General features: G+C 50.2%; 2 protein-coding genes across 12 annotated transcripts in view; both read right to left on the reverse strand.

Moving 5' to 3' along the window:
- LOC102946939 (aldo-keto reductase family 1 member B1) overlaps positions 1 to 4086 on the reverse strand; it is a 52126-nt gene extending 48040 nt beyond the window's left edge. For 5 of the 11 annotated variants that reach the window (XR_006287606.1, XR_006287605.1, XM_043536497.1 and 2 more), the window contains exons 1-2: positions 3504 to 3975; positions 2779 to 2877 (exon numbers count right to left, since the gene is read on the reverse strand). Coding sequence is in view for 8 of the 11 variants with exons in the window: in XM_043536497.1 (XP_043392432.1) it covers positions 2779 to 2877; positions 3504 to 3557 (153 nt within the window). In the remaining 3 variants the exon portion in view is untranslated. Of the gene's footprint in view, positions 1 to 2664; positions 2684 to 2778; positions 2878 to 3503 lie in introns of those variants that run through there. The other 6 variants (XM_043536499.1, XM_043536498.1, XM_043536496.1 and 3 more) reach the window with 6 other exon arrangements.
- A 4255-nt stretch (positions 4087 to 8341) lies between these two features.
- LOC102946713 (low molecular weight neuronal intermediate filament) lies at positions 8342 to 22596 on the reverse strand. Its single transcript, XM_007065484.4, has 4 exons — positions 21793 to 22596; positions 13314 to 13631; positions 12110 to 12234; positions 8342 to 10148 (listed from the first exon to the last, which is right to left on the reverse strand). Exons 1-4 carry the CDS (start codon positions 22513 to 22515, stop codon positions 9893 to 9895), a joined length of 1422 nt encoding a protein of 473 aa, XP_007065546.2. The 5' UTR covers positions 22516 to 22596; the 3' UTR covers positions 8342 to 9892.
- Between the last annotated feature and the right edge of the window lie 3126 nt (positions 22597 to 25722).

Consider the following 25722-nt stretch of genomic DNA (forward strand, 5'->3'; position numbering starts at 1 on the left):
TGCTACATGACTATGTGAAAAAGACACTAACCCATCCGACCTCTCATTCCCATGAGTCAGAAAATAGCCCATAGAATCTAGAAATCTTGCCACTCAGCAAAAATCAGTTGTTTTATTTCATGAGTCGGGATCCTTCACTTTGGTTTAGCATCACCCAGATGTGACTCAAAGGACAATACAGTAGGACTAGAATAGAATAGTGACAGGATCCTGTTTTATGGACATTGCTAATGATTTCCTAGCATCCTGCTTCTGCATAAAGAGATTTACTGTAACAGTTAAGCCTTCTACCACACTTCCTTACAACCACTTTGCAAAGTTAATTTCAGAATGTATAACATCCTGGTAATCATTAACGCAAGCATCAGATCCGACAGGCCTACAGACAGGATTTCTCTTCCTAACGTTAATAAACCGTAGCCAGAGACAAAAGCAAAAAGCTAGTATTGTTTCACATAGGATAATTACAACCCTTTTAAGATCTCATTTTCAGGACTGGATCCCCCACTACGGTTAGTTTATTTTCCAGCAATTTCACCCACGTTAAACTCTTGAGCCTACCAGATTAGGTGGCCACTTATATCCACAAATCTTGCGGAGCTGCATTGGTGCCATTCACACATTCTCTTTTCCATTTTAGTTTGAAGTTTATTTCAGGAAGTGGGGTTGTAGTCGCAGGCTGGGAATTGCAAGAGAGCCTAAGGGAATTCCATGCTGAAATCCCATGGGATACAAGCTTTATCAAAAGTCCCAGTCTCAGTAAGGAACTGTCTATCCAGTGAGTCAACAGTGAACGAGTTCTCCAGCATGGTATCGTGGTTCGGTGTGCTACTGAAAGCAGCATGGCCTAGTGGACAGAGCACTGAGCTAGGACTCAGGAGACCCAGGTGCCATTCCCAGCTTTGGCACTGGCCTACTGGGGGACCTTGACCAAGTCACTTCACTGCTTCATGCCTCAGTTTCCCCAGCAGTAGAACACAAATCCTTTGTAACACATTTTTGGATGACCTGATGAAAAGTGTTAGGTAAATCCTCAGCAGCATCATTACTGAAAGAGACCGAAACCAAAGGTCCCCAGACCCACTTGTTTAGTCAAGGTCCCATAGCACCCTTTATAAAAAGCATCAAACTCTTAACCCCTCTTGCCCTCACCAAATCCCTCTTTCATCCTGCCCACCTAGAATTGAGGACAGGTCACTGATGCAGAGAGATCTGGATCCCTCGGTAAACTGGGCGCATAGCAAACAATGGGTGTTTGAACATGGCTAAAATGTAAATGCCTACTGCTAGGAACAAAGAACACAGGCCATGCTTACAGGATGGGGAACTCTATCCTGGGAAGTGGTGACTCTGAACATGAGCTCCCAGCATGACAAGAGCCAATGAGATCCTGGGATGAATGATCAGGGGAATCTCAAGTAGGAGCCGAGAGGTTATTTCACCTCTGTATTTGACATTGGTGTGGCCGCTGCTGGAATCCTGTGCCCAGTTCTGGTGCCCACAATTCAAGAAGGATCTTGACATATTACAGAGGGTTCAGAGAAGAGCCACAAGAAGGATTAGAAAACATCCGTTAGGATAGACTCAAAGAGCTCCAGCTATTTAGGTTTCAGAGTAGCAGCCGTGGTAGTCTGTATTCGCAAAAAGAAAAGGAGGACTTGTGGCACCTTAGAGACTAACAAGTTTATTTGAGCATAAGCTTTCATGAGCTACAGCTCACTTCAGGGTAATTAACCACTGGAACAAGTTACCAAGGTTCATGGTGGATTCTACATCACGGACAATATTTAAATCAAGATGGTATGTTGTTTTAAGAGAAGGGTAAGGGGTGACTTGATTACAGGCTATAAGCACCTACATTGGGAACAAATATTTCATAAGGGGCTCTTCAGTCTAGCACAGGAAGGTCTAACGTGATCCAACGGCTGGAAGTTGAAACTAGACAAATTCAGACAGGAACTAAGGTGTAAATTTTTAACAGGGAGGGTAATTAACCATTGGAACAAGTTACCAAGGGTCATGGTGGATTCTCCATCACGGATAATATTTAAATCAAGATGGGATGTTGTTCTAAGAGATCTGCTCGAGAAATGGTTTGGGGAAGGCCTCTGCTATACAGGAGTTCAGACTAGCTGACGACAGCGGTCCCTTCTGGCCTTGGAATTCCCCATGCAGTTTGCACGAGTGATGATTTGTATTCTTGACTTCCTGTTCTCAGCCGTTGCGTAACACTGCTGTGCATCACTGAAGAGCCACTCTACTCCACCCCAGAGCCAGCTGCATGCAGTGGAAGGTACCTGCCCCTGGAAATATCCCCTTCAGCACACTTAAAGCCCTGCTCTGGCACATACATAAAGCCCCCTGCAGCCATGCACAGCCCCACTGACTTCAGTGGGGTTGTGCCAAGCATAGGTCTGCCTGCATGGAGCACATGGGAGGGTCAGCTTTGGGCAGATGGGGGTGTCAATGATACATCTGTCTATGGGTGCTACATCAGTCATGCCCACCCCTGGTTTGCAGGAGGCAGGCAATAAAGGAGAGACTACACTACTTCTGATGCCAGGCAAGTGGTATGAGGGGTGGAGGTTGAGAAGAAGAGAGACAGAAGCAGAACACCCCTGATCTCACCCTTCCAGGAAGAGACCAGTAAATAAGCATAGATACCTGTATTTCCCTGGCCGTTTGCTCCTCTGCATTAGAGGACTGCTCTTCTTTGCATCTGGGTTTTCTAGCCTAGTTTCTATAGACCCAGACTCCGCAGCGTTACATCTCACTCACCAGCCAAACTGGATCCTTCTCTTCCCCAGGAGTTAAGCTCAGCTCCTTGACGACAGGATTACTGCAGACAGCCAGGGCCTGAGCAAAATGCAGCTGAGGCTAATCAGGTTGATAATCACAGATGACAATGTTGATCAGCCTCCCAAGTCATTACACCACTGCTCCTGCATAGCACCCAGCATTGCCTTAGCGGAGGGCATTTTCCCCGCTGCTTCCAAAGTCTCCAACTATGTTCCTAAATTGTCTCGCCCTCATTAAAACATTTAATCAAATCGAGTTTAGTGCACACAGTGTTGTTGATACGCAGAAAGGGCTTTAACCCCTGATTGTTTTAAGTGCAGGCCACTAATTAGAATTTTATATCTCAGCCGTAAAATAAATCACCAGCCAATTCAGTTATTTTCCTCCATTCCCATTGTATCCACTCCAGATAGCAAATGCTCTGCTAACAGAAGCTTTAGGTCCAGATCCTCAAAGGTATTCAGGCACCTAACTCCCATTAGAATCAATGGGGGTTAGGCACCTAAATACTCTTGAGAATCTGGCCCCTAGACTTTGAACCTACAAACACTTAAGCCCATAGGGAACTTTAATCATGTAAATAACCCTCATACACTCCACAGGACAGCAAAGTTATGCACATACTTAAGTGTTTGCAGGATCAGAGCCTTTGCCATCTGCACGGTGAGCTGGAGTTTATCCATGCACACAAAGAAAGACCTTACCTGACAAAAACAGCCCCACCTCATAATGCTGGGAGTAGTATCAGGACTTTTCATGGCTCCTTGAGATCTCAAGGGGTGCAGGCAACTGTAGAGACATCTCTGGGGAACCACGTTTTCACTCCCAGGGGAGAACAGCTGGAACAAAAGCTGTTCCTCTCCCCAGGGCTGCAGCTCTACTGAGAATTTTACAGAAATCTTCTACTAATGCAAGCCACAGTTGGGAGCATAGACAGGGCTTGGGCAGTGGAGCGGCACCTGCCCTACAGTGGTGGGGGAGGAATTCCCTAAACTTCTCTGAGGCAGATTCTCCCTCACCCTATACCTGGTGCAGCCATTCACCCCTGTGCAACGTGGATTGAAAACACTACCAGCCTGATCTGGTAACGCTTTGCACGGGTGTCAGTGACTGCACAAGCTGGAGAACAGCAAAGAATCAGGCCCCCAGCATAGACCAGGTCTAGGAGCAACTATAGACAAACCTAGAATTTAGGGGTCCTTCTGGCAAGCTCACAGGAAGAGAGACCCCTCCGAATGCAGCATTTCACTGCTAAGCGAGCTGATGATGGGCCAGATCCTCAGCTGATATACACCGGCTGTGCTCCATTGACTTTACATGAGGAGCTGCCCAATGGCTTTATTGGAAGGGAATTAGTAGAGTGGAATATGAGTGAAATGAGAACACAGCGGAATGAAAGAACCAGAGCCTCAAAGTCAAACTCCCCACTGGGAGTTACGCCTTGAAGTACCTTTGAGGATTTGAGCCAAAGTCCATTGAAATGCCGTGAAGCACCATGGGACATCACTACAAAGTAGCATTTCACTATGACCAAGTTATAAGCGGGCTCTGCTGTATTCCTAAAAGGTCCCTGGCTGTCAGGAGCCTAACTGCTTTTGTGCGTCTGGTCCTGTGTGTTTTAAGCCATCCGCAAAGCTTTGTTTGTCGGCTCTTGTACCAATTACCTCCTTGGGAAGAGCTGGCTTGCAGGGAGCCTTTGTGTGATTTCCCACCGCCTTTATTGGGCCGGGCTTTGTATACACATCGTTAGGGTTTTCAAGCTCTGCACCTTTCCAAAGAGGATATGGGGGAAACCCTGACTGAGTCGCTGCCTGTTTTCAGGCTTTACCAAAAGGCAGTGAAATGGCAGAAACAAAGCCCTTGGGAAACCAAAGCTTTGAGATCTGACGGTGCTGCTAGAAATGCAAAATGTTTGGGGCTTCCCATGGGGCCTAACAGCTTTAGGTACCCAATTCCGATTGACTTTCAATGTGTGCCTAACTCCACTGGTCTCCTTTGAAAATCCCAGACTTCATTGTTAGTTATTAAGTACTATTGTTAGTGTAGGTTTCAGAGCAGCAGCCGTGTGAGTCTGTATCCGCAAAAAGAACAGGAGGACTTGTGGCACCTTAGAGACTCACCAATTTATTTGAGCATAAGCTTTTGTGAGCTACAGCGGACTAATAAATTGGTTCGTCTCTAAGGTGCCACAAGTCCTCCTATTATTAGTGTAGTGCCGTCTAATTTAAATCAAATGCTTACCTATCACTTTCAAATAAACAGCTGTTCTTATCCTCCAGCACATGGTAGTGCTTATAATCTCGACAGCAATGTCTGAATAACACAATATCGGCAAATTTCATGAGCACAGAAGCTTTTTTTAAACTCACCGCCGTGGCCTTCCTTGTCATTAGGGTAAACAGCAGCTTTGTGTAACATTACCCGCTGCTAACTGCCTAGGGCTATCAAAACCAACCTGTATAAAGGGTAGAAATCATATCGCTTTTAATAGAAATGGTTTGGTACCTGAGGCTTTTAATCCAATAAAACAGAGGATGAAATTAATCAGTGGCCTCATTAACAGAAAGTTCCGCATCCTTTTTATTGAGTTCCACAGGAAACAATAAATACCCCCAAAGATAACTGCTACTGGAAATTGTTAATTTAACTGAATACTGGGAAATGATTCAATTGATCAGACTGGGCAATGTACCATAAAGAGCATTAACTCTTTAGAAATACACACTAAGAAATCCTTATGACTTTTTTTTTCCATGTTCAGATGATATTAGCAATAACCTCCTGGGGATTAACGAGCCACTGGCTTGCTCTGTTAGTTCCTAGAAAGTGCCCGGTGCCTGATTGTTATTGGAAGTAAACTCTTGAAGGGATTTTTTTATTCACGTAGCCTGTGTTTTTAATCCAATACAGTTAATAGTCACTTATACTAATAAAGAGGTCAAGCAAAGGCTATTGCCGTTATTCATATCTAGGATGCGTCTAGACAAAGAGTTTGCGTGACCAGCAGCGGTAAATGATGGAGTAGAGGTTTTATGGGGAGAGGAATACAGTAGGATCAGATATACTGAAATCCCATTCACAGGGAACCACAGTGCAATGCATAAAGTGCCATTCAAGCAATAGCCAAACGTCCGCCAAGAGTCTTTTTCACCTGACGAGCTCAAAGCACTTTCCCAAGATGGGCAAAACAATAACATCATTATTCCCATTTCTACAAGTGGGGGAAATGACACACAAAGTGGGCCTTTTAGCAGTCCTGGAAGAAGAGCGGACAGCAGAGAGGTAACGGTGGCAAATTTAATAGAGGGCCTACGCCCTTGGCTTTGTATCCTGAGACCCGGCACTGAGGCTTAGGGTTCTAAGTAATACTCGGCCTGAGTAAAGCTTGGGCTACACACGCAGTTTTTGTACAGGTACAACTATAGAACGGGGAATAGAAGCCAGGTCTTGTGAGTTGCAGTGCTTTATCTCCTAGGCAACACTGCCTCCCAAATAGCACTAGGACCATTTTCACCAGCTGAGGATCTGCCCCTGGAAGTCTTCCCATTAACTCAAAATTAGATGTGCCTCCAAGCATTAAACTTCCAGAGGGGTTGGATCCAGCCACTGGAGATTTCAGAGGAGGCAGGCAGAGGATATTTACCAGGCCTTTCAACCTAGGAGCTCGCTGCTGGGTGCCGAGGCAGTTCTATGTGTTCATAACTTCATTATGCGATCAGCAGCTCTATTTTAAAGAACAAAGTGGCACAAGCAGCTAGGGAAAGGCAGCCCCGGGGGAGCTAGAAGTTTTCAGAACCTCTCAACTTATTTTGGGGGGTTAAAATAACTAGTTTGAATTCATGAATCTTTTTTTCCCCTGACCCTCTGTGATTTAAAATTATACGTCTCCCCCACTCCAACCCCCGCGTGATTCAATTAAAAACAAGAGCAAAACATGCTCTTCTTACTACACTGCAGCCTGTAATCCGTATTATGGAGAAGAGAGCCCCCCAAAAGCTTGGCTAGCACAAGTGAGTGCCCTGTGTTACAATATAGAGATTGTGTTCATTCTGCTGTTTGAATGCTGTTCCCTCCCACCCCAACTCCTTTGTCACAATCGGTGCCTAGGGGTGAAACTCACCCCTTTGCAAAGAATCTGTCCAATTCTGAAGGCTTAACCGGTGCATAGGCCTTGCACTTGCTGCCGAAATGTACCCCCAACCCAGACATTCTGCAATGGGCTTAAATACAGAGCCGGATATTGAGCTGGTGTAAATCAGTGGGCTTCCACTGCCTGCAGCAGAGTTATGCCGATCTACATCGGCTGAAGATCTGGCCCAGTATTTCCAAATGGGAAAAGAAACTGACAAAAACAAAGCCAACAACCAAATCATGGTCCCTGGACTAGAGTACGGCACATGTGTTAAACCAATGAGTCTTAGAAATACAGGACCAGATCCTCATCTGGGGGAAATCCTCGTAGCTTCACAGACATTGATGGAGATACATGCTGAGGATCGGGCCTAGGATGCCATGCAGATGAGTTTACAAGCCGCAAATAACATTTTTGTTCAGACACCAACACACTGTTTATTGGGGGTTCGATTTTCTATTCATTTAACTGCCAAATAAACAAAGAATATTTTAATGGAAAAAGAGGAAAGTCACATTCAAATGATCTGAAAGGTAGCTTCATGCAAAAGGATACCTCGATCCAAAATGTCATATCTATTAAAGAACACTTGCAATAACCACTGTCTTATGATCAGTCTACATTCCACTACACATACATACTCTAGATTAGGCCAGGCATCTGCATTCAGTAACGGTCTAAAGCTGACGTGGTCAAATCATTCACAAAAGAACGGTGTGAAATATTTTTTTCTCTTTTTCTGTTCTGAAACGCAACACTTCGACCGATCTCCAGTTGATTGAAAAATGGGGAGAAAGTTTCTCCCCAATTTTTTTCCCCTTCAAAGGTCAAATTCTGAAACTGTCAAAGTTTTGAAATTCGGAAGCATTATGACCAGCTCTAGATTAAAGTTTTAAGCCTACCTCAAGCCGAACTCTAGTGTTCCCAGCGATCAATTGCGGTCTCCCCTACATTCAGAATATCAGGGTTGGAAGGGACCTCAGGAGGTCATCTAGTCCAACCCCCTGCTCAAAGCAGGGCCAATCCCCAATTTTTGCTCCAGATCCCTAAATGGCCCCCTCAAAGATTGAGCTCACAACCCTGGGTTTAGCAGGCCAATACTCAAACCACTGAGCTATCCCTCCCCCCAATATCAAGCTAGTTCTTTCTACAGAACATTCACTTTATGATACAATTCTTTTCTGCCCCCTGGGTACATTCGTGGGTTGGAAGAGAGACAGACAAATAACACCCGGATGTGAACTGAAAGATATCAGACTGTGTTTACAGACCGTCTCTCTGCATCATAATTACAGCACCTGAATTTCCGCGACATCTTCATTGTTTCAGATGTTACACGTCTTCAGATGGCTGTTCCCAGAAAATATTACTGATGCAATCTGCCCTACGCTCCCGAAATCCTGCTTTCTTAAAGAAGAGCTATAAATCCACTATTAATCAAGAAGGGCTAAATTTGCAAATTCCAAAATCCTGGCCGGATTGGCAGAAAAGCTCACCATCAAACATGCCAAGTGTGCTCTTGTGAAAATCTGTCTTAAAGGGCCAGATTCTTAATACCCCCCCCCCTTTTTTTTTTTTTAAACACTGATACCCTTGCTAGTACCCCAATGAGACCACTTATGGAGTAAGGTGCTATTCAGTGAGAGTCAATGAATCTGGCCCTAAAGCAGAGCTATTCTCTCTCCTCTTGTCATGCATGGCCTTATTGACACTAGAAAGGGTTTGCTGGTATAGCTAAGACGACCCAGAAAAGGCAGAACAAGGTGTAAGAGGTGTAGAGTGAGGGTTCCCAAACTTTTTGCTGGCATCACCCCATTTTAATGAATTGTTTCCTCCCAGAACCCCAGACAGCCTGGAGGATGCCATTTTGAAGAGCCATATAGCATCCTCTGCACAGCGTGACCTCATCCATACAGTGCATGTGAGGGCTCACTGTGCGGAGGAAGCCATTTTGTAGAGCAAAATGGCGCCCTCCGGGCATCGTGACCTTGTACGCACCATATGTGCGAGGTCACGCTGTGCAGCGTAAAAGGGTGTCCTCTGAACACTAGGGATCGCCATCTGCTGATGTCCCGTCCCTATTCAGGGTGGTACCTGCAATTTGGGAAACGCTGCTCTAGCTATTGCTGAATAATAGGTGTGTCTAGGGGCCTTTCAACAAACCATTTACACCCACTTGGTTTCCATAGGGTATTTACTGGCTTTGGCTCCCAACCCTTTCAGGCAACTGGACCAAGTTTGCCAGGCTTTGGGCCAATAAAATGGTCCCCTGGAATCTATGGGAGTTTTAATATTTACTTCAACAGGGACCAAGGTTTGGCCCTGCGCGTCTAGCTGCACCAGCCAACCTCCCATTCACCTGAGCCTACTCTATAAACTGCAACGGAGAGAATGGGGGTTGGAGCAGCTAACGGTGCACTGCAGAGTGTGGGAGCGAGGGGTCAGGGCTCTGACGCCCTGGACACTTATGTAGGGGCCCAATTCTGACCCCGCTGAAGTCACTGGAATGTTTTACCACCATGTGCAGTGTGAAGGGGATGAGGACCTGGAAGTCTAACCTGGAGAGGGCAGGGGACGCACATACATACCTTTGTTCTACAAGCATTATTATAGTAGCACCAAAGATTCCAACGGAGATCGAGGCCCCATTGTGCTAGGCGCTGTACAAACACATAGCCAGAGACAGTCCCTGCCCAGAGAAGCTTACAATCTACATAGACACGGTGAGAGAGGAAACTGAGGCACGGGGAGGTGAAGTGACTTGCCCAAGGTCACCCAGCAGGCCAGTGGCAGAGCTGGGACTAGAACCCAGGTCTCTGAGTCCCAGTCCGGAGCTCTAGCCACTGGACAAGGCTGCCGCTCAGTGTTACTGTAATTGGCTACATTAGGACACAACATAATCTCTCGCCTGTGAGGGACTCCTTTTCCCCTTGGGGAGACGCATAGTGATTTCACTCCAGTTTAGTTCTTGGCTGGGGCGGCTTCGACCTTCTCTTCTCCGGGCTGATCTTCCTCAGCGGGCTTTGGCTCCTCTGAAAGTCTGGGATCCTTGATGCTTTCCTGCAGGTCTCGCTTCTCCTCCCTCCTGACGGTGACCGTGCTGGTGGAGAAGGCTTTTGCGCCGGAGAAGGGGCTAGACGAGAATGTGTAGCCAAGGCCGAAGGTGTTCCCGCTGCTGACGGTGCTTAGCCGCGTTTCCTCCCCTTCCAGTAATTTCCTGGGGGTGGGAAGAGGGAAACACCAAGAAAGGTGCAATGAAGCTGCTGCTGGAGATTTTAGATCCCTGCCTTCGCCTTTCTAAAATATCCTCCCCAGATCAGTTTTCATTGAGCTGTGGCAACAAGAACTCCCCCCTCACCCCGCCCCGCCCCCCATGGGAAAGCGGCCAAGGCATCAATCAGCACATTGCCCCCAGGAAGGAACAGCCTTTACCGCAGGCTCAGCATTTTGCTACACACTATCGACAGAAGGCTACTGAGACCCTAAGAGCTACTTCACGGGCACACTCCATACACCACTGTTAGACTATCCAGCCAAACCGTGTCTTGGAAGGAATCAGATAAAAACTGGTGACACGCTGGTCACGAATATCATCGCGGGGTGCGTGTCCAGGTCGCGTAGATAGCGTTACAGATGTGTGCTGGAAATATGTTCCTAAATAGGCTTTTGGAGGCAGCCTGCCCTTGACAAAGGAATGCTGTCTTGGCTGTTTGTTTGCCTACATCCCCAATGCATATTGAGCAAGGTGAGGCCAGAGACAATGGAAAGACATTTACATCAAAGGGAAAACAAGTGATTAAGCCAAGCAGAGAAACAGATTGATCAGAGGAGGAAGGAGACAGCCTGGCATCTGCACAAGCAGGAGCGGAGAAAAACTTTACATGGAGATACACTTCAAAGGTTCACGGGACTATAAAAAGAAAGGGAAAGAACCCTTAGTTATCCATCACTTGGGGACGTATGGTACAGCACCCTCTGAGCCTGTGAATGGTAGAGCCCTGCTGATAATTTGCTGCACGCAAGGAACTGTTTTCTGCAAAGATGTAGCTTGCTAGAATTAAATTTTAGGCACTAGAAAGCATGTTATTTTTGTATTGTTTAATCCTTTTTTCTCTTTATTCTTGCCTTATATCACTTAAATCTGTGCTCTTTATTAAACTTATTCTTGTTTTATACAAAACCACCTCAGCCCTGTTATATTGATGTGTTAGTCCTCAGCCAAACAGGCTGGTGTGTGCTCTGTCTCTTCGGAGGCAGCAAACTTCATAATTTCTAAGCATGGCCGGAGAGAAGGACTGGATGCTGCGGGGAGATGTCTCTGCGGAACTCGGGACCTGGGCTTCACGGATTCTTACCTGCAGGGCCAGATTTGGACTGGCAGAGTCTGGAGGAGCTCGTTAGCAAGGCACACACTGGAGCATCAGGGAGCTGATGCCCAGTTTAGCAGCCACAAAGCTCTCACTTGTCGAGGCAGAAGGGTAAGAGAGGCTTAGGGTTCTGTATTCCCTGACGAGAGTGTGATGCACGACTCAGATGCCATGGAGACGAGTGTCCAGGCAACATGGTGATGACAGGGATATACGTCAGGGATCTTCGAAGGTGAATAAGGGAGCTGGATACCATATTCCTGTTTAAAATGGAATACGAGCACCTAACTCCCTTCGGTCATTTGAAACTCCCAGCTTGAAGACCTAGACAGACGGCATTTTGATCTAGGTTTCCTAATACATATTACTGTGGATTCCTTTTTGGATGTTTTTTTAAAGGATCTGCTCTAGGAATTATTTTTGGGGACATTCTCTGCCCTGTGTTATGCAGGAGGTCAGACTAACAGATTCTAAGGCCAGAAGGGACCATTATGATCATCTAATCTCTAGAAACTTTAAAATGTGTATGTGTATGAGGAGGATAGGAGTAAATAGGAGTAATGGGGGGGGGGGCGCGCGCGCGACTTTTGACCAGTTCTAACCCTGAGCCAAACCTGGGGATCTGATGCAATAAATCTGTTTTTTCTCATTACAGAACTGCGCAGCTGGATTGCTACACAATATTACAGAACATCCAGGGGTACAATGTTTCCGGGTATTTGTTTCTCTCTACGCAAACGGAGAGGTGTGACCGCCAGCATCAAACATCCCCAAAGCCACCGGGGAAGGCGGCCTCTTGGTATTGTTTTACCTGTATGCAGCTATTTCAATATCCAGGGCCATTTTCACGTTCAGCAGGTCTTGGTACTCTCGGAGGTGGCGAGCCATCTCTCCCTTGGTCGTCCTTAGAGCATTTTCAAGCTGGTTAATAGTCTCCTGCAGAACAAAAAGTGGAAGGGAGAACATTTTGATCATGTCAATAGTTCCCTCTCATTTGCTTTTAGTGCCCCTCCTTCCAGATGTGTTGTTCAAACTGATCTCAGCAGGAGAAATCAGTGTGGTCCAGTGGATTAGAGTGCTGGACTGGGACTCAGACTGGACTGGGTTTCTATTCCTGGCTATGCCACTGACTTGCTGATTGAGCAGAGCAAGTCATTTCACCTCTCTTTCCCCTCCCACCTCTGCCTTGTTTATTTCAACTGCAGTCTCCTCAGGGCAGGGATTGTCTTATTATGTGTTTATACAGTGCATGTCCCAAATCTCAGTAGCGATCCTATACATTTACTAATACGAACAAACATTCGTTTGGCTGGTCCCTTCCCCAGCACATCAGACATCTGCTGTTCTAACAAATGAGCTTTGTACCTCACCAAAGGAGTTCATGTGACTATTATTTTGTCTAATAGTCAAATCAGGAGACTAGAAGCCTGGACTCCTGGGTTCGATTGTTAGCTCACAGCCTGATTTTGGGCAAGTCGCTTAGATCTACAGTTTCAAACAAGTCCAATAATTTGGGAGGTGCAACTGGAATTTGAGGAGGCCAGCACCTCTGGGAATCAGCCCCGCAGTGGACACCCAAAAAACAGAGGCCCCCAAAGATCAATGAATGCTTTGCGCCTCAGTTTCCCAAGCTGAGATGTGGGGCTAATAATATTTACAATCTACCTCACCAGGGGCTGGAGGGCAGGGTAGCGAATGAATGTTTTCGAAGTGTTTGAAGATCACAGGCGGGAGATATTATAGAAATGCTACTAACATAATCTCTCCCCCTACCATTCAGTGCAAGGTTTGCTAAGTACATCCCATCTCTGTGTAAGGACGGTCTTCTTCCCAGTGCAAACACACCCAAAAGCGTGGCCTGCACAAGCTATCAGGAAAGACAAAACCCCAGGATAATCTTTGCTAGATGCATATCTGGCATTTTGCCACTTGAGTCTCTGATGCGTAGGGCTGTGAGTGAGCTCTTGAGTTGGAAACAAATAAGAAGCCAGTGTCTTTTGGCAAGTGTCAGCTACCTGCAGATTATGGATCTCCCCACTGCTCCTCTCCTCCGCTTCCTGCAGCTGCCTCTCCAGGGACTCGTTGGCATTCCGCAGTGCCTCGATCTCGATGTTGCGGGCCTGCAGCTGGCGCCGGTACTCCGTGATCTCCTCCTTGGCCTGGCGGATGCTGTCACTGCTGCGAGCCGCCTCCTCGGTGAAGTTGGCAAATTTGGATTTGTACCACTCTTCGGCGGACTGCTGGTTCCGGGCGGAAAGGACCTCGTACTGCATGCGGATCTCCTTCAAGGCGGCCGTGAGGTCAGGCTTGCTCACGTCCACCTCCACAGAGACCTGGAGAGGGCACAGAAGGAAGGGACCCCACCCCACACACATACAGCATGAAATTTGGGGAAACGGATAGGAATACAGACACTGAAGCTGCTCGGGGCTGTTCCCTGCCATCCTAGGTTGCACGCCCTGAATGAAGGCTCAGATCCTTCCCCTTGTCCCCCATGCAGAGTCGGAGAGCTCAGGACACAATGGAACAGCTGTGTTTCCTCTGCATGGAGCAAGCTGGAGGATGAAGGGCTCCCATATGGAGGGCCACACCTCTTGTGAGCGGTGGAGCCCAGCACCATGCGGTCCCAATACAGAGGCTCTTTGAATTAAGGAAAAGGTAGAAATGAAGTCAGGGGATTTAGTGCTACACAGCTCTTCTCTCCACAGGCATGCACGGTCCTGGAGCTCATCTGCCATCACGGGAAGTCCTGAGGGCAGGGGGAGATGTTGCTTGCCCTTGTGGGGTTTCCTCAGCAGCTAGCCAAATTATTCAGATACTTGGGGCAGGAATAAGCCCTAACGAAATGGATTGGTGGACAGGAAGCGGGCAGTCACTGGTGCATGACAGAATATCACATAGCCGGGGAAACATTGCAGAACCCTCACCTCCACATGTGCGTGACATGGCATAGCTATAAAATACAAAATTATATGGGATCAGATCCTTAGCTCGTGTAAATCTGCATAGCTCCTCTGAAGTCAGTGGAGCGATGTCAATTTATACCAGCTCATCATCTGCCGTGCCCCGTGCCTATATAGCCATACACGGTGAGTAAATATGTATGCAGAAAGACCAGAGAGGCAAAAGACACATAGATGGACAGGTATAGCTAGATAGCTGCATTGACAGACATTCTCTCTTGTGCGTAGATAGAGAAAGAAAGGGTGTGTATGGAGGGAGGTAGATAGGTTGGTAGAGATCGATATTGACCAATATCTCAGAGCAAACAGAGCAAATTAACCTGGGTTCAGAGAAATGCATCAGAGGAGCAAAGACTGACAGGTACAGCATTTATTTTAGACATACAAGTTGTGCAGGATCGGTTAGCAAAATAGTTTATATTAAAGTTCTTTTTCGATCCTTCACACAGCTCTGCTAAGTGCTGTCGTATTGCTACCATACCACCATCCAAGAGTGAAAGGACTCATTTATTTAAATTGTCCAGTGTTTCCGCATAATTCTGTATAGTGCTGGCCTTCGGTCAGTGTTCAATCTGAATCTAAAGGAGCAAATGTAACTGGTTTATTGCTCCCCTATTTGATGGAGAAAAATGACAGAACTGTGGGCAAACAGGATGCATTGCTTTCTCAGTCCAGCCCCCAGGGCCTGCTGCATTTTCTGTAGCTCTGCAGATTACAGATTTTACCCACTGAAAGAGTTTTCCACAACCCCCAGGGCCGTATGCTGCAAAGTATTAGGAAAGCCAGAAAGTTATTGGTCTGTCAGTGACTTTTCATACAGATGGTGGATTATGGCCATGATATAGGAGCTCATTTTAGGGTTTGCTCATCAGATGCCTGCACATATTATAATACAGCCAGTGAAGTTCCTCACTGAGGAACATGGACCGCAGAATATGGAATAAGCAAGTGCAACTCTCGCAATGGATTTAGTCCTATGTATGAAGGTAAGTTATGTATTAGAAATGAATGGCATTCCGGAAGTGGAGTTTAACCGTGCAAACAAAGGACATTGTAGCAAATCTGCAAAACGAATGGCATTTGCCAGTATCATTAATACCCCATTACACGGGGGGGGGGGGGGGGGGTCACAAGTGAAATCAAACCTCTAATTGCAAATGTATGGGAAAGTCCCCCTTTAAATGAAATCGGCTTCAGCTCCTTGTCTAGGAGAAGTTCAAATATTCATGTATTCAGGAATGTACTGGGTCAAAGTCAGCTGTAGTGTAAGCAGATGCAACTCCAAGGCTGAAGTGGCCTCATTATGCTGGCTTGATCCTGTAATGTGCAGAGCCCCCTGGCTCCAATCTAGCAAAGCACTAAAACATATATATTTACTGCAAGTAGCATAGTTAAGGAGGGACTGAACGCCGCTGTCCGAGGAACAAGCAAGAAAGAACAAAGTGGAAGAAGATTCATATTTCTAGGTTTTAACGCACTCTGAGAATACAGCACAACCTTGATTATTGCAGCCATAGTCAAATTTCCCTGTTATATCCAGGGTTGTACCCTTCTCTGCCCCGCCCCCCCCAAAATCTATTTGTGGTATTATCACAATTATATCTACGTGCCCCAATGGGTTAAGTACTGTACATACAAAGATTGAGACATTCCCTACCCACCCCTGACAGTTTATGATCTAGAGAGACAAAGAATGGGAGAGTACTGTCCTGATATTACAGACAGGAAACTAAGGCAGGGTCAGACTAAGCGACTTGCCAAAGTCTCCCAAGAAATCTGTAGCAGAGCTCATCTCAAATCCCAGTCCAGCGCTGTAGCCATAAAACCAAACTTTCCTCTGCATAAATTAAATGAAAATTCCCCTTCATTAGCCAAAGCTTTGGTCATCGGAATGTATTCTGCGTCCCTCATGACATCTCAGGGAAAATCCATGGTGGGTGGGTGAGGTCCCAGAGTACTGGGCAAACATAGGATCTGTTTTTAAGAATGGCAACAAAGAGCACCCTGGAAATTATAGGCCAGTCAGCCTAACTTTAATCCCTGGAAAGATACCAGAACAAATTATTGAACAATCAATTTGTGAGCACCTAGAGGATAATAGGATTATAAGGACTAACCAGCATAGATTTGTCAAGAACAAATCATGCCAAACCAACCTAATTTCCTTCTCTGACAGGGTTACTGGCCCAGCAGATGGGGGGAAGGAGTAGATGGGATATATCTTTATTTTAGTAAGGCTTTTGACACTGTCCCACATCACATTCTCATAAGCAAACTAGCAAAATGTAGTCTAGCTGGAATTACTAGAAGGTGGGTGCACAACTGATTGAAAGACCATACTCAAAGAATTGTTATCAATGGTTCACTGTCCAACTGGGAAGGTGTATCCAGTGGGGTCCCACAGGGGTCAGTCCCGGGTCTGAAACTATTTAATATTTTTATTAATGATTTGCATAATGGAGTGGAAAGCGTGCTTATAAAATGTGCAGATGACACCAGGCTGGGAGCGGTTGCAAACACTTTGGAGGACAGGATTAGAATTCAAAGTGACCTTGACAAACTGGAGAATTGGTCTGAAATCAACAAGATGAAATTCAGGGAAGAAAAGTGTAAAGAACCACACTGAGGAAGGAAAAATCAAATGCACAGCTACAAGATGGGGAATAACTGGTTGATGGCAGTACTGCTGGAAAGGGTATGGGGGTTGTAGTGGACCACAAATTGAACATGAGACAATGGTGTGATGCAGTTAACAGGAGGTAACTGTTCTGTTTTACTCGGCACTGGTGAGGCCCTAGCTGGAGCAGTGTGTCAAATTCTGGGTGCTACACTTTTGGAAAGATGCGGATAAGTTGGAGAGACCCCAGAGGAGAGCAACAAAAGTTTAGAAAACCTGATCTACGAGGAAAGGTTAAAAAACCTGGGCAAGTTTAGTCTTCAGAAAAGAAGACTGAGGGGGGACCTGATAACAGTCTTCAAATACGGTCAGAGGTGTTATAAAGAAGATGGTGATCAATTATTCTCCATGTGCAAGGCAGGACAAGACACAATGGGCTTAATCTGCAGCAACTCTAAGGCCACGTCTACACTATCCGCCAGATCTGCGGGTAGTGATCCATCTAGCGGGGATCGATTTATCGCATCTAGTGTAGACGCGACAAATCGATCCCCGATCGCTCTGCCGTCGACTCCGGAACTCCACCACGGCGCGAGGCAGAAGCGGAGTCGACGGGGGAGCGGCGGCCGTCGATCCCGCCCCGCGAGGACGCGAAGTAAGTGATTCTAAGTCGATCTAAGATACGTGCATTCTCGTAGCTGAAGTTGCGTATCTTAGATCCATCCCCCCCTTAGTGTAGGCCAGGCTTAAGGGTCGTAAGCTCTGGAAGAGGCTTCCAAAGGAGCTTGTGGAGTCCCCATTGTAAAACCTCCAATGGACAGGCTGGACAAACACCTCTCGGGGACAGTCTACGTTTACTTGGTTCTGCCTCAGCACAGGGGGCCGGACTTGATGACCTCTCAACTCCCTCCCTGCCCTATGTTTCTATGATTCCAGCTGGATAATCAAGGCTGCATTACAATACCTCGGCACCAGCTATTGATTTCAGTGCTCAGGAGAGCCATCCGTTTCCATCAATAATGCAACTGCAGCTCTAAAGCCGCTTCACTAAGCTGCTCCGGGTTTGTCCTTATGGATCTGGTGTTTTAATACCTTTACATGCAGTTTAACATTTGTCCGACAACACCCTGCAAAAGTGGACATTAACGAAACCTACATAGAATCATAGAATATCAGGGTTGGAAGGGACCCCAGAAGGTCATCTAGTCCAACCCCCTGCTCGAACCCCCTCCCAGTTAAATCATGACAAAAGAGTTGTCACTGAGCTGCCCATTAAACTTCCATATAACAAGCTCATTAGGATAACCGCTATTCTCGTGTGCATCCAGAGAATGAACGTGGGTTAGCGACATTTTGCATTACGCAGGCTTCATTCTTTCCTCCCAACACGTACGGAAACAGTCCCACGACTTCACTTGAAACGCAGACTGATGAATGAAGCCAGGACCGAGCTTTCCTTCTTTTCTAAGCTTCGGTCCTTTCATTCCACTAGCACATGGCGCAGGCACAAAGATGGGCATTGTGTGTGCTCTGCAGGGTGGGCGCGAGGTACCTATTGTACCCATGGCACTGCAGCACAGGATGCTATGTTCCCAGCAGGGCTTAGCAATAATGTAATCAAGCTACAGTTTGCTATGGTATTCAAAGAACTGAATCACACTTCCAACAGTCTAATGTGAGACAATCCAATACTCAACACAAAGGAGATCCGGGGCTGATTTAACCTTCCAGGCGATCTTATGCCAAATACAATGTAATCAGAAAAGCAGAAGATGTAAGTACCCTATTACCCATTCAGTATAGGGAAGGAGGACTGCGGTCATGCCGGCACACAGTGCCTTTGCATCCTGTAGCTATCCAACACCATGAGGTGAGCCAGTCAAATGTCTACCTTAACAAAGATAACCTTCCAATGACCGACCGACTGCAATAGCTTTGTGCCCAGTGCAAAGGATCTAGAATCGATCCATTCAGCATATATAAGAGGAAGAGAATAGGGGGAGTGTATGTAACAGTCCTATATGCTCAGCCTATGGAAGTATAAAATTATGGGGTGGGGGTGAGGGCAGTGGTGTGATGCACAGCATAGAGGAGGAGGGCAGTATTGTGCGTGTATGCCACACCCTATCCATCTAGCACACACAGAAGCGAAGAAATCGGAGCGTATAACACACCTCATCCAGTACACAGGAGGGGTGCGTGTGTGTGTATAGCACAGACTTTATCCAGCACAGAGAAGGAGGGGTGCGTGTGTGTAGCACACACTCTGTCCAGCACACAGGAGGTTTGCGTGTGTGTGTAGCCCTCCTTAGGGGGTGATGGATATTGGGGGTGAGCGAAGGCACGCCCTATCCACATGGCATGCAGAGGGCAGAAGGGCGCTGGGCACCTGGGGATGCAGGCGGTGGAAGGGGGTATGGGGTGGTTGAATCCTGGAGGTGAACACCGAGCCCTTGGGGGTATGTGCCACCCTGGGGAGGCTGCTGTTTGGCATCCTGCGGGAAGGGGAGCACTGGGAAGGCGGGATACAGAAAGGGGAGTGCTGCGCTGGGCAGGGATGGGGGGGGACAACAGTGCTGGTCTGTGGGGGGATACAGAACAGGGAGTGCTGCGCTGGGCAGGGATGGGGGGGACAGCAGTGCTGGTCTGTGGGGGGATACAGAACAGGGAGTGCTGCGCTGGTCAGGGATGGGGGGGGACAGCAGTGCTGGTCTGTGGGGGGATACAGAACAGGGAGTGCTGCGCTGGGCAGGGACGGGGGGGGGAAGACCGCAGTGCAGCAGCGTTGGTCTGTGGGGGATACAGAACAGGGGGCTGGGCAGGAACAGAGGGGAGGGGAGAGGAAAAGAGCAGGGCTGGGCAGGGGGAGGGAGGAGGGGAGAGGAGCGCAGGGAAGGGTAGGGGCGGGGAGTGCAGAGAGAGGGGAGTTCAGGGCTGGGCAGGGGGAGGGAGGAGGGGAGAGGAGCGCAGAGAAGGGTAGGGGCAGGGAGGAGGGGAGAGGGGAGTTCAGGGCTGGGCTGGGGCAGGGGGAGGGGAGCACAGGGCTGGGAGGTGTCCAGGGGACTGGAGTGCAGGGAGAGAAGGTCAGGGGGATGCTGAGCAGGGGCGGGGGGAGCGGAGCGCAGCGAGGTAGGGGGAGGCGAGGGCAGGGCTGGGCAGGGCTGGGCAGGGACAGGGGGAGTGAAGCGCAGGGAGAGGTGGCCAGGGCCGGGGGATGCTGCACAGGGGCAGGAGAGGAGCGCAGGGCTGGGCAGGCTGGGAGGGGAGGGGAGCGCAGCGTGGGGGGAGCGCTGGGCAGGAACAGTGGGAAGGGAGCTGAGGGGCAGGCGGGGAGGGGAGCGGAGCGCAGGGCTGCGCAGGGGCAGGTAGGGAGGGGAGTGGAGGGGCAGGAGGGGAGCGGAGCGCAGGGCTGGGCACGGGCAGGCGGGGAGGGGAGCGGAGCGCAGGGGAAGGCGGAGAGGGGAGCGCAGGGCTCGGCAGGGGCAGGGGGGAGCAGGCGGGGAGGGGAGCGGAGCTCAGGGCTGCGCAGGAGCAGCAGGGGAGGGAAGGGGAGCGCAGAGGCAGGCAGGGGCAGGTAGGGAGGGGAGCGCAGGGCTGGGCTTGGCAGGGGAGCGCAGGGGCAGGGGCAGGCGGGTCGGGAAGGGGAACGCAGGGGCAGGGGCAGGCGGGGCGGGGAGCGCAGGGGCAGGTAGGGAGGGGAGGGGAGCGCAGGGGCAGGGGGGGGCAGGCAGGGAGGGGAGGGGAGCGCAGGGGAAGGCGGAGAGGGGAGCGGAGCTCAGGGCTGCACAGGGGCAGCAGGGGAGGAAAGGGGAGCGCAGGGGCAGGTAGGGAGGGGAGCGCAGGGCTGGGCAGGGGGGGAGGGAAGGGGAGCGCAGGGCTGGGCAGGGGCAGGCGGGGCGGGGAGGGGAGCGCAGGGGCAGGGGCAGGCGGGGGGAGGTAGGGAGGGGAGCGCAGGGGCAGGGGCAGGCGGGGGGAGGTAGGGAGGGGAGCGCAGGGGCAGGGGCAGGCGGGGGGAGGTAGGGAGGGGAGCGCAGGGGCAGGGGCAGGCGGGGGGAGGTAGGGAGGGGAGCGCAGGGGCAGGGGCAGGCGGGGGGAGGTAGGGAGGGGAGCGCAGGGGCAGGGGCAGGCGGGGGGAGGTAGGGAGGGGAGCGCAGGGGCAGGGGCAGGCGGGGGGAGGTAGGGAGGGGAGCGCAGGGGCAGGGGCAGGCGGGGGGAGGTAGGGAGGGGAGCGCAGGGGCAGGCGGGGGGGAGGTAGGGAGGGGAGCGCAGGGGCAGGCGGGGGGAGGTAGGGAGGGGAGCGCAGGGGCAGGGGCAGGCGGGGGGAGGTAGGGAGGGGAGCGCAGGGGCAGGGGCAGGCGGGGGGAGGTAGGGAGGGGAGCGCAGGGGCAGGGGCAGGCGGGGGGAGGTAGGGAGGGGAGCGCAGGGGCAGGGGCAGGCGGGGGGAGGTAGGGAGGGGAGCGCAGGGGCAGGGGCAGGCGGGGGGAGGTAGGGAGGGGAGCGCAGGGGCAGGGGCAGGCGGGGGGAGGTAGGGAGGGGAGCGCAGGGGCAGGGGCAGGCGGGGGGAGGTAGGGAGGGGAGCGCAGGGGCAGGGGCAGGCGGGGGGAGGTAGGGAGGGGAGCGCAGGGGCAGGGGCAGGCGGGGGGAGGTAGGGAGGGGAGCGCAGGGGCAGGGGCAGGCGGGGGGAGGTAGGGAGGGGAGCGCAGGGGCAGGGGCAGGCGGGGGGAGGTAGGGAGGGGAGCGCAGGGGCAGGGGCAGGCGGGGGGAGGTAGGGAGGGGAGCGCAGGGGCAGGGGCAGGCGGGGGGAGGTAGGGAGGGGAGCGCAGGGGCAGGGGCAGGCAGGGGGAGGTAGGGAGGGGAGCGCAGGGGCAGGCAGGGGGAGGTAGGGAGGGGAGCGCAGGGGCAGGCCGCCGGTACCTGCGCATCCTGCAGCGAGGCTTGCAGCTCCGCCACCTCCTCCTCGTGCACCTTCCGGAGGAAGGCGATCTCGTCCAGCAGCGACTCCACCTTCTTCTCCAGCTCCAGCCGGGCCAGGGTGGCGTGGTCCACGTCCTTCCTGTACTCGCGCAGGGCCAGCTCGGCCTCCTCCCGCCGGCGCGCCTCCTCCTGGCCCTGCTCCCGCAGGCGCTGCAGCCCCTGCGCCAGCCGCTGGCTCTCCAGGTGCGCCTCGTCCCGCTCGTGGCGCAGCCCCTCGGCCTGCGAGCGCAGCTCGCGGATCTCCTGCTCGTAGAGCTGCTGCAGGCGGGAGGGCTCCGCCTGGCGCTGGCGCAGCAGCGAGACCTCGGCCTCCAGCAGCCGGTTGTGCTGCTCCAGCTGATGCACCTTCTCGATGTAGGTCACGAAGCGGTCGTTGAGCCCTTGCAGCTGCTCCTTCTCGTTGGTGCGCACGATTTTCAGCTCGTTGCTCACCGCGCTGGACTGGGACAGCAGCTCCAGGTGGTCCACGGAGCTGGGCACGGCCAGCTTGCGATAGGAGGCGGAGGAGGAGGAGGAGTAGGAGTCCCTGGCATGGGGGGCGCGGTAGCCGGCAGCCCGGGGAGCGGCTGAGCTGTTGTAGACCCTGCTGGAGAGGCGAGGGGATTCCCCGAAGATCTTCTTATAGGAGGAGGGGGGGTAGAGCAGGTCGCTGCTGTAGCTCATGGTGAGGCTGGGTTGGGGGGAGATGCAGGCAGGGAAGGGACGAGGCTGGGTGGGTGATGCACAGAAATGGGGGGGAGGCCAATGCGCCTGGCTCTCCCCTTATATAGCCCCGCAAACACCAATCCTCTTCCTCCTGCTAATTAACAACGCCCAGTCAGCTGCAAATCTGCCTGGCAGGGAGGAGGGAGCGAAGGGGCTGAAAGGGAGGCCCTTGCCTTTCTCCTTGCCTGAGATTCGCTCCATCAGCAAGTGCTGGCTGCAGCTGGGGCCTGCCACCGAATCAATGTGTGTGTCTCCCCAGGACTGACAGGGGAAGGGGGGGTGCTTGGGCAAGGTGGCCCCACGGGGCTGGCAGAGGATGCAGCTGCTTGCAACCATCGCCAGAAAGGGTGAAGGATACAAAGGAGGGGTGGGCCGTGGGGGGAGAGCAGGGAAGGTGTAGGCAAAGCTGTCAGAGATCGCTGCCGTTCCTGGAAGGGATGCGGGTGGGACGCCACCACTATCTCAGAGCTGGGGGCTCACGCAGGGCAAGAGTCAGCGAGGGACCAGGCAGAGCCCTGACGAAAATGCGACCGAATGGAAAAATGCGATCGAATGGGGCAAGCGAACATATAGGGTTGTTTTTTTTTTCATCCTTGGGGATGGGAATGGGAAAAGGAAGACCAAGAAGAGGGGCTATTACTCAAGCTTTGACCCTTCCCCCAACAAATCACTGACCTGTCATCTTTATGGCCCAAGATTTCCAAACAGCTAGTGATTTTGAGTGTTCAATTTGACTTGAATGGCGTCACCACTTACAACTGCAATTGCAGGAACTGTCCACTGGCAGGGCACAGCACCTCTGAAAATCAGCTTCTTTTAAAAGGTGGCTCGTGTTGCCAATCCAAAAACAGAGGCAATCAAAACACCCAGTCACTTAAAATGTAGGCCTATGCATTTAAGACCAACTTCTCTTTCAGCGGTGGTTGCTTAAATGCAGACTGGGCTATCTGCTGTGAGAACAGACTGAGACCCAGAGTGAAACAGGTTTCAAAGTAGCAGCCGTGTTAGTCTGTATCCGCGAAAAGAAAAGGAGGACTTGTGGCACCTTAGAGACAAACCAATTTATTTGAGCATAAGCTTTCATGAGCTACAGCTCACTTGCATCCGATTGTAATGCATCTGATGAAGTGAGCTGTAGCTCACGAAATCTTATGCTCAAATAAATTGGTTAGTCTCTAAGGTGCCACAAGAACTCCTTTTCTTTTTGCAAATACAGACTAACACGGCTGCTACTCTGAAATTAGTCTCTAAGGTGCCACAAGTCCTCCTTTTCTTAGAGTGAAGCAGGCTTTGCATTAGAACTGGGATAAATTTGAAAGCCAACTTCCCCATTGGAATTCTTTAAATGACCGCTCTCTTCACACTGGGCTGAACCAAAATCCTAGGTCTAAGTCCTTGCAGTTTGGGCTAGTTTGAGATCATGATTGAAAGAGTGTGGTTTCAGCCCCTCTCTGCTTTAAAGAGACCTCCAGATCCAACAGGGTTACACAGATGTAAATGAGGGTCAAGCCTGCAGTTTGGTTTTTGCATGTGCCTTGCAGATTGGCTGCTGTCCCTTTGCTCTGCCTGCTTATTCAGATAACACCAGAACACACACAGCTGTCCGGACCGGCCTTCTGACCCTATTTTGTAAGGGGTAGATTTACTGACATTTACTGGTTCTCTGCTAGTGCAGAGCAACAGAGAGGTGGGACAGCGTGGGTGAAGGGAAGGTGGGGGACCTGATGGCCAAGGAAAGCGCAGGAGCAGTGCTTCGGATCTATTTCTGGTTTTCAAGGACAGAAGATTTGTCAATGTAAGTTAGCTGAATTCAGCGTGAAACTGAAGTGAGCCATTGCAAAATATAGAGAGAAAGGATTCACTCACCTTCTCTTACACTTCACTGCTCATCCTGCTTTGTCCCCACCCTGCAGAGCATTCTGTTTGTCAGCTGCTTGGCTGCTTCCAATTAAATTCTTCACCTTTATTTCAGAAATCAATGTTCCATTATGCAGACCATGTCCATCGGGTAAAACCAAAGTCATCCACTTATGCTGACTCAGGTGTATTTGCTGCACCTGTGTAGTAGATTGATGTTTCCCCCTTAGATGAGGCACAGGATTTAAAAACAAGAGAGATGCTGCCCTGTGAGGATTGGATTGTAGAGAATCCACATTGTCTCTTTACATGGAGGAAACGGGAGGCGGAATGGGCCAAATCCATGATGTATTAGGGGAAGGGAGTTTTCATCTGTAGCCTCTTTAATGAACAAAACATTTCTTAGTTTTGTTGCTTTCATGTTCTGTAATGATCACAGAATTGCGCAAAACATAGCTAAATGCAAGAAGCTAAATTCTCATGCTACTCAAAGAGCTGGAAAAGAGATCGAAATTCACTCAAGCAATGCATCACGGGTGGGAGGAGAAGGGGGGGAAGCACTTGCAACTCTTCATATAGCAGATTCTATTCCCACTGAAATCAAATAGGAGTTTTGCCATTGCCTTCAATAGGCACAAGCTTGGGTCTTAATACAATAGATATAGAGTTCCATAAGGATAAAGACACTGCTAGGTGACACATAAAAATGTAACTCCTGCATTCATGTCAAAACCACTAGCATGTTGAGGCCAGATTCTGGTGGACGTGGCCAGACGCCGCTGAAGAGGATGGATGTTCAGCCACTTTTCTGCACACTTATCATGTCCCTTAGGGCCTGAGTCAAAGCCTACCGAAGTAAATGAGTGTCTTTCCATTGGATCAGGCCCTTGATAAGTAGGTTTGGTTCTATTTCTGATCTTGGGTGTTATTCCGGATAAGCAACAGCACAGTGTGTTACACCAATGGGCTGGGGGCCTCAGGGGATTAGCAGCAGAATGAGATGCCAATTGTTCATCAGAGCCAGCCCAAGCTGGCAGTGAGCAAAAACTGTTATCACCTAGCAGGGGGGTGGACTAGATGACCTCCTGAGGTCTCTTCCAACCCTAATCTTCTGTGATTCTATGATCTCATGGGTATTCGGTGACCTACATGAATTGAGTTGTTGGTTCTTAGACGGCAAATATCCACCGCACTTAGATGACTGGTGCTCATTGGCACCTTTGCCAGAAGACCTAGGGGAGAAGGATTCAATATTGTTTACAGTGTTGTGGCCGTGGTGGGGTCTTTGAGAGACAAGGTGGGGGAGGT

The sequence above is a fragment of the Chelonia mydas genome, chromosome 26 (assembly GCF_015237465.2).
Source record: "Chelonia mydas isolate rCheMyd1 chromosome 26, rCheMyd1.pri.v2, whole genome shotgun sequence".
Lineage (NCBI taxonomy): Eukaryota > Metazoa > Chordata > Testudines > Cheloniidae > Chelonia > Chelonia mydas.